General features: G+C 39.4%; 1 protein-coding gene across 6 annotated transcripts; it reads right to left on the reverse strand.

The window, feature by feature from the left end:
• Nucleotides 1–1,426: 1,426 nt before the first annotated feature.
• ccdc81 (coiled-coil domain containing 81) lies at nt 1,427–13,369 on the reverse strand. Of its 6 annotated transcripts, XM_023953353.1 has the most exons (15): nt 13,217–13,368; nt 13,090–13,151; nt 12,853–13,006; nt 11,957–12,141; nt 11,789–11,863; nt 11,563–11,716; nt 9,101–10,885; nt 8,742–8,888; nt 5,382–5,480; nt 4,096–4,265; nt 3,942–4,020; nt 3,014–3,118; nt 2,828–2,937; nt 2,620–2,745; nt 1,427–2,356 (listed from the first exon to the last, which is right to left on the reverse strand). In XM_023953353.1, exons 8-15 carry the CDS (start codon nt 8,868–8,870, stop codon nt 2,218–2,220), a joined length of 957 nt encoding a protein of 318 aa, XP_023809121.1. In that variant the 5' UTR covers nt 8,871–8,888; nt 9,101–10,885; nt 11,563–11,716; nt 11,789–11,863; nt 11,957–12,141; nt 12,853–13,006; nt 13,090–13,151; nt 13,217–13,368; the 3' UTR covers nt 1,427–2,217. The 6 variants fall into 6 exon arrangements, with proteins under 6 accessions (XP_023809121.1, XP_023809122.1, XP_023809120.1 ...); XM_023953354.1 differs by having other exon boundaries at nt 1,427–1,901; nt 2,183–2,356; nt 12,853–13,369; XM_023953352.1 differs by lacking the exon at nt 13,217–13,368 and having other exon boundaries at nt 13,090–13,156.
• Nucleotides 13,370–13,379: the final 10 nt, after the last annotated feature.

Below are 13,379 nucleotides of genomic sequence, written 5' to 3' on the forward strand. Positions count from 1 at the left end.
AGTTAAAAACAGCTGGTCACCTCAAGTCAGACTATTACATTTCCGTCAGGCCAACAGTGTATTTATGGTCGTTGCTAAAGAATTTCATAAAGTAAAAAGTGTGAACCTTGGAAAATTGTGCATGAGAAAGAGCAGCAGTGGGATTGAATACGAGTTTAACAATGAATGTATAACATAAACAGCAGGCAGCTTGCAATACTACTTCTAGATCGCCTTCACTTAATAATGTGTCCACATCACTACAAAGTCTTCAACACACCGTTGTCTGCACACAGAACGGCTTTTAGTGGTAATCATCAGCCTGCGTGAAAAAGATTATAATGCACTTTTTTTATCTGGTCATCTTCCAAATCCTGCATGAGTTCATCAAGGGAGTATTTCCAAAGATCTGGAACTACAGCCAGAACAACATCACCATCCTCCTGCTTATCAGTTATCTTCTCCCTCAGCTCCTTCCTGTACAAATCTATCCCCCCATCTAGTGGAAACAAACCTGATTTTATCTTTAGCTTGCTTTTTAAAATTTCATCTGGTCTTAAATATGCTTGAAAACTTTTGTAGTTTTTGAGCAAAAAATACAGAACTGAAGAGTTCACTTTTTTTAATCCATGTTTTTTCTTCTTTTATTTTTTTCTCCCCTAAAATATTGAAAGCACCAACATTTGACAAACAGAGGAGTAGCCATGACTAAAGTCGCACTTTGTCTTTTTGTTCTTCCCACACTGCAGTTTTATCTAACCTATCAACACAAAAATCTTTTTGCTAAAGTTTCCTGGATGGTGTTAGAAAGAACCAGAGTGTTTATTTCTGACATAAACAAATTATAAACCAGATTACAAATTTTTCATGTCAGCGTGAATGAATACCAAGTATTTGTTTCTAACAAGCTGCTTCTTCTGATTAGTATCCAGCTGCACCACCAAGTACACATTTCCCTTGAATATTATTTTTTATCACAAAAAGGAAAATATGAACAATCCTAATCTTATTTTTGAGAAATTACAGGATTGAGGAATCCTACAAGTTAAATTAAACAATGAAATAACAACATTAACAGCATTTTTCAAAAAAGAATATAATAGTGAAGTCCAGCTATTTTTGAATAAGCAAAAACTTAAATACAGTCTAAATGCTACAATTACAGAACTAGCAAAACATTAAGAAGTGGCTTTTTAATGTTTTCATTATCAAGGTGAAATGATGATGACATCAAAATTTTACATATGTAATTGCCAAAAAAAAATGTGCTTAATTTAATACGATGGTTGCCGTGTAGCAGAAAACAGACGTGCTTTTGGTGGTGCTTAAAGCACATTTAAACTTCAATGGTAAAACTGGTATGAAGGACGAGAAATTTATTATTGGTATACTGTCAGCCTGTCAACAGTGGGTTAATTCATCCAAAGCCACACAGAGACAAACAATGCACACCTCACTCAACACATTTTAATCACAACTGCATCATGCAAGAATATGAAGCATCTGCTCAAAAAAATAAAATTAAACAGACAATAATTTTTTCCATCACACTGAGTCTGAAGCGGCCTGTGGGTGCCTCAGTTGCTGTTGCTTGACAACAAAACGCCACCGGAGAAGCTGAAGAGGCTGAGGAGGCTGAGGTCCCTCTGAGTTTGCAGGACTCAAGATTTTATGTATTTATTTTTTTATGATGGCGTTGTTGCATCTGCTCTCTTTTATGGAGTGAGGATCGACAAACTGGTGTGGAGATCCGCCTCTGTTCGAAGCTGAAATCGATCGTTAGCAATCCTCTGCATCATCATTCTCTGCACCAGACCATGGGTACAATGAGGAGATCCTTCAGTCAGAGACTTTAACTCCTCCCTGCATGAAGGAGCACTTTCCCAGATCCTTCGTCCCATCAGCTATTAGACGCTATAACACTTCATAGACACAGGATGTTTCGTTGTGTTATTGATCACATTTTAGTGTTATTATTGCTGTTAATTATTGCATTTCACTGTTTTTTTAATGTCCATCATTATCCATTATTATCTTTTGTTCTCAGTGTTAGCTGTAGCTTTTTTGGTAAGAAAGTTATTTCTCCATCGTGAGATTAAGATGAAAAAATATCTTTTTCTAACTAGCCCTAGTTACAATTTGATGAAAACCAATAGACAATTCAAAAGATTAGGAGGAACTGAAGAAGAAAAAAGTAACATACTTTATACAGGTAAAACTTGGTATCGTCTTTGCAGTTCAAACCATGAACTGTGTACCGGAGAGATAATGAGAGTCCTTCCAGATGTTGGTTTGTCCGCGGTTGCTGGTCTTCCTCTTACACTGACAGCACCGTCTGTACTCTGCAAGCTTATCTACGAGGAGCTGACCAGCAAACCTGCCATGGGAGTCAGAAATTAATGACGTTCAACATGAACTGTGGGAGAATCTCTTTAATTGGTTATCGGTTGATAATAGAAAAGTCTAAGACAAGTTAAGCCTTGTAAGGGACAATATAGCAATCTTTATGTTCACAAATGTCAAAAAGTTTATTTCTTGATGAGAAACCAGGAAAAAATGTGTGTGCTCCTAAAAAATGTCTTTCTTTTTTTTACATATAAACAGGTTGATAGTTATTTGTGTAAATTCATGTTTCCAGACCTGCGATGACGCCGTTCCTCCTCTTCCCTCTCATGCTTGACCTTTATACTACGCCTCCAATCGTCCTCCAGGGACTTGCTGATGCTGTTTTTCTTTTCAAAGTGGTTTATGTTGTCCATTATCAGCCTGTTGAGAAACACGTTTTAGACTCATGTTGTCATCGGCTCCTACCAATATTTAATAAGCTATTTATCGTATTTCCACTGACTCCATTTTACGGTGTCTGAGCATCCTCCTCTCTTTGTCCACTTGCACCAGGCGCTTCTGCAGTTCTTCATTCTTCCTCAGAGTGGCAGCATTCAAATTGGCTTCAAACAACTGTGAAGATTGAAAACATCCCCAGCTAAGTAGTCGAATAGATTATTAGAGCAACTAATTAGTGCTCAAAAGTGACCTTCTGTGCTCGCTCCCGGTTCTCTGCATTTATGAACGGAGTCTCACAGCGGTTCCTGAAGGTTGACTTTTGCTCACATGTTTCCAAACACTTTTTTTTCTCCACCTACAAGGCAGTTGGAATGATGTGAAGCAAACTTTACAAGTTCTCCTAATAATACAAAAAAGAAGCGGAAAAAAAGTAACTGAGATTTTTTCCATCAGCACCTCATTGACAGAACAGGTGATAGCTTTGTTCTGCTGCCTATTTCTGAGTTTATTCAATTATTCTTCATTTATTTAAAAAACTACCCAGATAGGACCCATAATAGTATTTGATATTTCTACAGATGATGATAAAAAAAAAAAATTCTGCTATGTGAAAAGTGAAATAAAGATCAAAGATAAAAAAAAGAGATAAAGGTCAAGGACTATCTTTAGTTATCTTTAGTTTTCCCAGTGAAGTTTTTCACAAAACCAACACTGAAAGTCTTCAGTGAGAGTAGCAACGTGGTTTTAAATTAACTTTACTGCATTTTAATGCATCACTGTCGATTTTTAAATCTCTAGAGACTGGTTTGAATTGTCTCCAGTCAGTAATTTTCTTCCCATGACTCATAGAAATAGGAATAAACAGTGAACTAGAATTATTTTCTCTTTTCTCAAGAGTATATTCCAAATATTCAGAGATCATTTATGTTGTCTTTGTTTATAAGTGTCTGTGTCATACTTGTTGAAACAGGTACCTGCTTGATCAAAGTATTTTGTCTGCATGCAACCGGTTTGTCTTTAGCTGCTGACGCGGAACCCGTGCATCAAAAGCCAACTTCACATTTGTTTACTTTTTTTCTACTTGGGCTGGGTTTGTAACTGAGCGTTCCCCATTGCTGCACTGAACTCTTTCACAACACATTCTGGAGAATGCCAAAAGTAGAGAGAAGTTTTCCTGCCTGCATGTCCAGAGCCTTCTTGTAAGTCTTGATTTTCTCCTGTTTCTGTTGGTGCTGTTGAGCCTGGTGGAGAGCTGTCCTACAAAGAAGCACAGCCCTCATAACAAACCCTGTATAACAGCAGCAACTTCTCTCCAACTCCACTGATACTTACTCTTGTATTAGCTGGACCTGGTCGAGACGCTCGGCGAGGAAGCGGTTCTGCTGGTCCAGATCCTCCTGCGCCTGTTTCCTCTCCATCTGACTCTGAAGATCCCTCATGTATTGATGCTGCTGAATCCTCTTAGGAGGTGTGACCCGCCGAGTCAGCAAGATGAAAGTGCTCTGAGCATGGCCCAAGGAGAAACAAAGAAAAGGTCACCAGGTTTGTAGAATTCATAAAGTCCCACTCCAATCATCTTTTGATCTACTTAAAAGCGCTCCCAGTAGTCTTTTATTTATGATTATGCCGTTTTTGCCAAAATAAAAAAAACTATCAATTTCTAAGTAGTAAGTAGTAGTAAGAGTTTTGGGTGGAACTGTTGGTACAGAGTTAGCCCGCCCCCACTTCCTGTCACCATTTCTTTGCACAGTCTCCCACTAGCATACAGCCCCTCACACCCCCAACCAAACATAGAAAATGGTGAGCAATATCTGAGCTATTCAGCTGTACAGTTTTGAGCCAGATACAGGCTCAGATGAGGAAAACAAAGACATACATGGATCTATTCGTCTGTGGATGCATCAGAATGGAGCGGTGCAGGGAGCTTGTGGCCCACCGACTGTAGCGTCTACGTAATTGCTACAGGCATTTTCCAATGGCATTTTTTCATCTGCTTCTGATTCACAACAATTTAAATAAAGAAATACTCAGAAACGCATTTTTTATTTTAACTTAACATATGTAAAGACGTGTCCTACATCATGAGAAAAATGCCAGAAGAACATGTTAAAAACACTAAAAACATGATTTTCTTAGGATCTTTTACACTTGCATGCTTCTAACAGTTTGAACTTTGACCCCTTTTACCGTTCTGAACAGTACTTATTATTATGAATGAAATAAAGGAGCAGGCATCATTGCTAAACTATAAACCACTTCACTTCAGAAACTCAACACTTTCACACTGACCATGTGCATAATCAGCACTATTTGAGTCATCCAGCTGCATTAGCCATGGAAAATATTCTGCTGATTAAAACAAATCCTCCTTTCTTTCTGCTTCTGATGACACACATGGAAAATAAATGCCACTACGTTCGTCCACATTCCGTCACAAAAAGAGGACATAACTACTGAGCATCCCTGAAACTTTCACAGAATTGTCTCCCACTGAGCTTCCTTAAACTAATGAAACTAATACCACATTTCACCCACTGTTGCCAAGTTTACTGTATTTGTTGTGACATCACACCTCAGAATGAAAAGGTTATGGCTTTTGCGTACAATGTTGCACTCACAGGGAGGACAGGAAGACAAGTCTTCTGTTTCTTTTCTGACATTTTCAAGTTGAGGGCAGCTGTCTGCTTTGCACGCTCACGTTGCTCAGCCAGCTTTGCCTACAAATAAAATGCAAACAAAAATAATAACAAACTCTATTTTGTTGAATTAAAAAATGTTGGCCAAGAATAGAAATACAACAAATCAATGTTCTTTTCTTGATGAAGTAGGACTTTGCAGTTTTTGTTGGATTTTGGTCAATATGATACTGCCGCAAATGGCTCTTTTAGTGTTAAAGACTCCTGGTCTAGGAAATGAAGTTACCCCCAAGTACGACACTCTCTGTTTTTTTGAAAGGAGGATGCCCTTTCACATCACCACTCTGATAGAAGTAATTACCATCATGCATTCTATACTGTACTGTTTTTTTTTTCATTTCTGACCCAACAAGCCAACTGACAAGGCAAAATCTCAAGAGTACCTGGCTGCAGACATCAACGGCCACAACCGGAAGTCCTTGACCAGAACCAGAAGTCCTTGACCAAAACCAGAAGTCCCAGATACCGCTCCAAAAAAAAAACTTTTTTTTAACTGAAGACCCTAAGAGTTACAATTTTTCCTGTTCTAAGTTTGAATATGTTTTTATTTATTTATTAATTTTTTTAATGATTGTTATTGCGCCATTTTTAGCCAAAATAAAAAAGCCTTTGTCATTTTCTAGGACATCGATTCTACAGAGCGTTGGGGTTAAGGAAAGTTGTTTAATTTCGGCTTCTGGACGATGATGTCAGACGTCATCTTGTCTGCAGCCAGGTTCTTCTCCAGAACTGGACTCACTGTGGAACATAGCTGTAATACATGTGCTGCAGATGAGTCTGGCTGTGAAGGAAAGATTTAGCAGATTTGCCCATTCACTTCCATTCTCCAAGATTGAACAAGCACAGAAATTGTTTCCTTACAGTTTTAAATGATTCAATTTCCACAAATTTTTTATGAACATATGTATTAAGTTTAAAATAAATTTCGAAGACACACAAACATTATACTAATACAAGATGTCTTCATTGACATTATGGAAAACAGATTTAATTTGTTCCATACAATATATTAATAAAAAATACATTCACACAAATAGAGCACTATTGTGTGAATTATATCTTATCTTTTTGAAGCCATAAGGATCTCCATGAAGCTTAATTTTAAACCTATGACCCTTAGGCTTATTCCCAAAAATACTGACATTTTCAATTTAAATTTTTCCATCAGACAGTAGACAAACAAATTCTGGACAGATTGGGTAAATCTGAATTGCCTCCCAATCTCTTCGGCTCCTCCCTTTTGCTCAAAATTCAGGGGTAGTTGAAGCTGTAGTGGTGTCCAAAAGTTGTTTTGTCCCTCCGCCGGTAGGGTGATTCGCATCACCCTTGTAGCACGGAGGACAAATGCATTTCTTCACATGAGTATGCTCTGAAGCACAGAAGTTTACATTTAAATTTAAGTATTGAGTTTTTGTTTTTGCATGACTTTTTGAAGTCACAAAACAAATGTGTATTTTCAGAGCGCTGGCAGCTACACACTAACGTGGGTGACCAGCAACTATAGATGATGTCATCAAGCTGTCATCAAGTCTCCAGCTTGTTCAGAATGCAGCTGCTAGATTGTTAGCAGGAACTAGCAGAATCACATTTCGCTCTATTGGCTCCCAGTTGATTCTAGAATCAAGTTCAAGATCCTCCTCTTAACCTATAAGGCCTTACATGGACTGGCTCCGTCTTATATTAAGGACCTCATAGTCCCTTACCATCCAATAAGAACACTTCGCTCGCAAAATGCAGGACTGCTTGTGGTTCCTAGAATTAGTAAAAGTACGGTTGAAGGTAGAGCGTTTAGCCACCAAGCTCCTGTTTTATGGAATAAACTCCCAGCTCATGTAAGAGAGGCCGACACGGTTTCTACATTCAAAGTTAGACTGAAACATTCCTCTTTGAACAGGCTTATTATCAGACTAGTTAGTATTCAGAGATTATTTAACTTAATGTTAATGTGTTTAAATTAAACTTAATAACAATAACTGTTTGTTTTAAAAGGCTGCTAGAAGTTGAAGTTGGGTTAACCATGGTGCACTGGGGTTCTGTCCTCTTTTCTCATCTACTTCTACCCTTCCTCTCCTCTATTTTTGATCATAATTTATCATTTAGTTCTCCATGCCTCTGTTTGGTACAGTGCGATTCATGTATTGTCACTCTTTCCCTCTCCCCTCCTGGGGAGTGGGAGTGCTTCCAGACTCCAGTTGGCTCATCCGTGCTCCTGTTCCTGACCGTTTACCTCGCCTTTGCTCCCGCTCCTACACCTGGCTGTGGATCCTGCCTCTGGCTCGTCTCTCCTCTGTTCCTGACCGAGTACCTCGTCTCTGCTCCTGCTCCTACACCTGGCTGTGGTTCCTGTCTCCGGCTCGACTCACGCCCCTGACTGTCCCCCCAACCACGGCTGGATGAAGCTCGTCTACTGGACTTTTATATATGTAGTTGTAGATTTAGATAAGTTAATTCTTCTCTAAGAGTTCTGGTAAATCGCCTGTCCGTCCTGGGGGAGGATCCCTCCTTCATGTGGGCACCCCTGAGGTTTCTTCGTTTTTTTAGGAGTTTTTCCTTACCGCGAAGGAGGGTCCAAGGGCAGGGATGCCAGTATAGCTTAGTCAGTTTGTTAGTTCATTTTAGTATTTTCCTATTGAACTCTTTGTATTCGTGATCCTTTTGAGTTCATGTTTTACTTCGAAGCCCATCGAGATGACTGATCTTGTGATTTTGGGCTATACAAATAAAATTGAATTGAATTGAATTGAATTGAATTGAATTGAAGCTGTAGAAAAAAACATCCGAATTTGAAGACACTGTTTTCCCCATATCTCTCCACCTGAAGGGAAAATTGCAGGGATAGGGAAAAACTGTCAGGTTAGGGAAGCAATTCAGATTTAGCCATTCTCTTTGGAGTCCCACAAAGGATTCTGAACAACAAAAAGGAAGCCTGTGGGTTGGCACATTCAGTGGAATCTATTCCCCCAAGCTTGACAATGCTCTAAAAATGACAAATGGGCACGCCAAAGTAGTGTCAGTTGCTACCCACTCACCAATCATCAGCTTGTCCGATGGACCAGATGCTGCAGCATCTGGTCCATCGGACAAGCTGATGATTGACAAGCTGATGAAGCTGATGACTGATGGTTTAAATTATTCTTAGACAATTATTCCGCTTTATATTATGTTTTTCATAACATTTTCAACAACTATTAGGTTTTTTAGCTTTCTTTAAAAACACAAGTTTTATGGTGATTCTTGGTGCTTCAACCATCATCAATGTGGTGCGCATTATAGATGTCTCACCGTTTCCCGCGCCATTTCCTGCTCATCTTTCATTTGTCGATTAAACAGTAGGAGTTTTTCTTGCACTCTCTCCTCCGCCTGATGCTGCTCCCTCAGGTACACTGGGATATTTCTCTGGGAGCGCTGCATACACACGTGGCACAGCTCCTTACAGACAGAGGAGCACCGACTGTCAGCTGGAGGTGTTTTTTTTTTAATGCTTTTCTCACAGCAATTTCCTTATTAGTTTAGAAACATTCTTTATCAAGACGTGTCTCTCAATATCCCTGATATTTTACCTTCTAAATGCTCCAAGAACAAAATTGAAACCTATCCATTTCTATTAGCTGTTGATTATCGATGAAGGTGCACGCACTCACCTGTCCTGTATGGATGTGACTGGAGGGGTTCACCTTCAAAAGATGTTTGTCGATGTTAGGAGGCTTCTCCTGTAGTGAATCTGAGGTGATGTGTCTGAAAGTGGGACCAAATTGTTTATTGCCAACTGCACAATTAAAGTACGTTATTTTGTGCCTTTAGATTCCCATACAGTAGATTAGCAGCTGTTAGGAAAATTTTATGAGGATGGAGGATATATATTAAAAAAATAAGGCTTAAATTGCATTTCTGAGTATTTCTTTATTCAAATTGTTGGGAATCAGGAGCAGATAAAAAATGCTTTTTAAAAAAGCTCGTAGCTGTGACGTGGGCCAAATCTGAGTTGCTTCCTTACCCGCTATTGCTCCAATTGTAGGAGTATTTGAAGCCCTAGTGGTGTTCAAAAGTGTTCTTAAAGGGGGAGCCGTAGCGACTTAAGGCTGGCTATCTCTCTTCCAGTGGGTTAATCCACGTTGCGCTGTGGCGTGGAGGAGAAACGCATTTCTTCACAAGGGCGTGCTCTAAAGCGCAGAAGTTTACATTTCAATTTAAGTATTGCATTTTTTCTCTTGCATGACTTTTTTATGTTATGAAATTGGTATTATATATTTTCCAAGCAATGGCAGCTACGCACTAACGTAGATGACCAGTGACTATTGATGTCATTAAGCGGTAGTAGAATCCAGATTTGAAGACACTATTTTTTCCATATCTCTCTGCTTGGAGTGATAGTATAAAGTGATAAAATGTAAGGATAAGGAGAAACGAAGGTGTAGGGAAGCAGTTCGAATGAGGCCGTGAAAGCTACTACGGCAAGCCACAAGCTCCCTGCTCTGCTTCATTCTGATTCATTCACTTGTAGATGAATAGATCCATGTACGTCTTTGTTTTCTTTGTCTGAGCTGCCATCTGGCTTAAAAACTGTACGACTGGATATCTCCAATACTGATCACTACTTTTGTTGCACCAATAGGTTAGGTTAGGTATGTGAGGAGCTGTAACCTAGCAGGAGAGAGTGTAAACACAGGGATGGGTGATGGGAAGTGGGGGCAGGTTTACTCCGCGCCGACAGTCCCATCCACAACTCAGAGGCGATTTTCAGATGAACTCATGCAGAAACTAGAAAACGATTGTTTTTTTTCCTATAGATAAAAAAGTGATCTGAGCGGGACGTGAAATTGAAAAAAGTCTATCTAATTCATTATTCCCATTATGAACCTGAAAAAGTAAGTATCTACTTCATATCTGTGCATATTTTTACAATTCAAAAGTGGACTTAAAAAAAGGAAATTAAAAAATGTCACGAGACTGATCAAAAATGGCATTTTAAAATGACAAACCTATTAAAAGTAGCCAACTCTTCTGTGATTGAAAACCCTGTGGTGAAGCAGTTAAAAGAATCTGTGGTTCAGATTGCACGTGTGCTTGTTTTAGCTGTACGTTTGCAAAGCTGAAAGGGGCTGTAGGTGAAGAAGACACCAAAGAATTTCCCCAACCATTAGCCGTACATCATTGATGGAGCTGGACGTCAGTGGGTGACCCCCACTGAGCGATCAACTTTCTCTGACTCATAACCTGCAGACAACAGCTCAATGCAGTGCAAACTGAGCCACCCTGTGCTGCGTTGGAGCTCTTCTGTCCTCACGGTTTTGTCTCCCTGTGTTCTGGGTACTTGTTTATGGCCTCCACGAGGGGGTTAAGGTTCAGTTCCTCAGTCATGGTGACAGCTTTCGGCTTGGCAGGCTGCAGTGGCTGATGGGATTTGGACTCTCTCTGATGAGCAACCTCTGCAGAGACACACAAAACTCTGAGTGGGTTTGCCGCTATTAGACACAACTGACTCTCTCTCTTCCCGACACTAATAATGTTACATTATGGACATTTTTTGGAGATCCAGAAAGCTGAAAAATTAACGAGTAACTTTGGGCGGAACTGAAACAGAGAAAGTCATGGACTAAAAACCTAGAAATGTTACTTTACTGCAATCTAAAAAAGGTTTTAGCACGTTTGTGTAATGTGAGAACAAGCAGCATGACCTCAAACTGTTGTAGCAACCAGTTAATCCTCACAGTTGACAACATCATTTAAAGCGTGCCTTCCCATCCCCGAGGGTTCAGAACCAGCAACCATTGTTTTTCCAACTATCTCTGGAAGACTCGCTGTTCATTTCCTTGATCAGCTGTTTTTTTGTTGTTGTTTTGTTTTGTCATTTCATCTCTGGATTCAGTTACTAATCAACAGTAAGTAGAACTGGGATGGCTAAAAAACAAAAGAGGGATGGTAGATTTAAAACAAACCTGGGTCGGGCAGCTTAAACCTTATTCTATAGCAGAGTATCTCTAAGTCTTGTAGTTTTATCTAATTAGGCATAAATCCAAGAAAAAAAAATGATTTTAAAAAAGCCTAATTATTCCATCAAAGTCCAAAACAAAAAAACACAAAAAACCTTACAGTGTTTATTTACCTCCCGCATTCCTCTTCTGATCTGTTTTTGCTGATAAGCCGCCTCTGTTTTTGCCATTTGCTTTGCTCTCGTGAGAAAAAGAAACATTCAGCAGGGGAACAGAGCTGTCTGGCTGTGAGCTGTTAGGGAGTGAAGAAACCCCGCTGTCTGCTCTCTAAAAATACAAATAATGAGGTAAATACATGTGAATTCTTTTGAAAATGAACTAAAACACACATTTACTCACCAAGTTCAGGCCTGTCTGAAGCCTCACAGTTTTATTTTTAGCATTGAGAAAATCTCTGTTGAACTTCATCTGGACCTTTTGGTAAATACAAGCAAACAACATGATGTGTTAGAAAAGTTTACAGCCCTTAAAACTGAGACAGGAAGGCCGTCTGAGCAGAAGAGGCACCTTGTTATTCTTGAAGGACAAAATTCCAACTCCTTTGAAGGGAAGAGACACATGTTTCTGAGAGGCCAAAGCTCTGTAGAGCAGCTGGAGAGATTCTCTAAAGCATCCCTCCACAACTTCCCGGCTGAATGGAGAGCCCTGTGACACGGCTGCAAAGTTCAGCTGCACCACCGGCAGGTGTGCTGCTGCAAAGGACAAACACAAAGTCAGTTCTACTATGCTGTACTGAAGCACATACAAAACATTAACAGAATCCACCCGGCACAGATGTAATTTTACTAGTACTTTTAAAGAAATGTGCATGAGTTTTTTATTTTGTTGAATATGAAATACTTTTTTTTATTTTATTAAATAAAATCAATACCAAAACTTTTTATTTATTCTGTTCTATTTGATATAGGTGTCTAGTACAAAAGTCACTCCACCTCAAGTTATCTAAAGGCTACAGAAATTTAAAGGAATTGCTGTATTTGTTTCAATTAGTTATGATCTTCAGGAGTTTTTTTTAATGACATCAAAAAAGGAAGTAAATTCAGCTGGATGCTAGTTTGCTGACAGTTGACCAACACTCATTCCATGAGGATGAGTCAGGCCAACAGCGAAATAACTGTTTATGTCCACAATGACTCTCAACTTTGTGGTTTGGAAATCAACACATGCTGCTCCTAAATGACCGTTACTTCAATATGAGATGCACTTTGAGATCAACAGGTTACAGAGCTAAAATGAGCCCATGCAACCTTTATGGAGAAACAAAACAACAACATTGTAAATATATGAAAAATGATTAAAACAAATCACATGCAGATGTTTCTTTGTTTTGCATCTATTTTCCAGTTATGACTTGACTACACCGTTATCAATCCATGCTTCATTATCATTCCTGCTGGACTCACCTGCAGCAAATGGACCTTCCTGCCTTAAACCAAAACATCCAGCAAGTTTCCCAGCAACAATGAAGAGAGGCTGTTGATTTCTAATGAACTTGTGTCCAATGTCCAGGTTCTGGTGAGAGAACGTGAAGGTTCCCAGCCCCGGCAAGTGGACCCCCTATTACAAGAGAATTAATCAATAGTGGAGAATATTTTTGGATGGATGGATGGAAGGATGGATAGATATATAGATGGCATTACTTTCTGCAAAGTCATCTTGTGTTTAATGTAGATGGAGATGGCTTCCCAAAGAAGTTCAAAATCTGAAAGGAAGAAGTGCTGTAATCAATTGTTTTCTTCAATATTTGGTCACACTCTTAAAATAAACCTTTTTTGGAAAGTTTGGAGAGAAAACGCGATGTTGGTGTGTCCTCTCCCTTCAGCAGGTCCAGGATGTCCATCATCTTTCAGGACAAAAGCTTGTGAAGCTGGACAGTCTCTCACTTGTGCTGCTCTGATGACACAATCCTCCCTGACGAACTAGTGGCTCG

The sequence above is a fragment of the Oryzias latipes genome, chromosome 3 (assembly GCF_002234675.1).
Source record: "Oryzias latipes chromosome 3, ASM223467v1".
NCBI lineage: Eukaryota > Metazoa > Chordata > Actinopteri > Beloniformes > Adrianichthyidae > Oryzias > Oryzias latipes.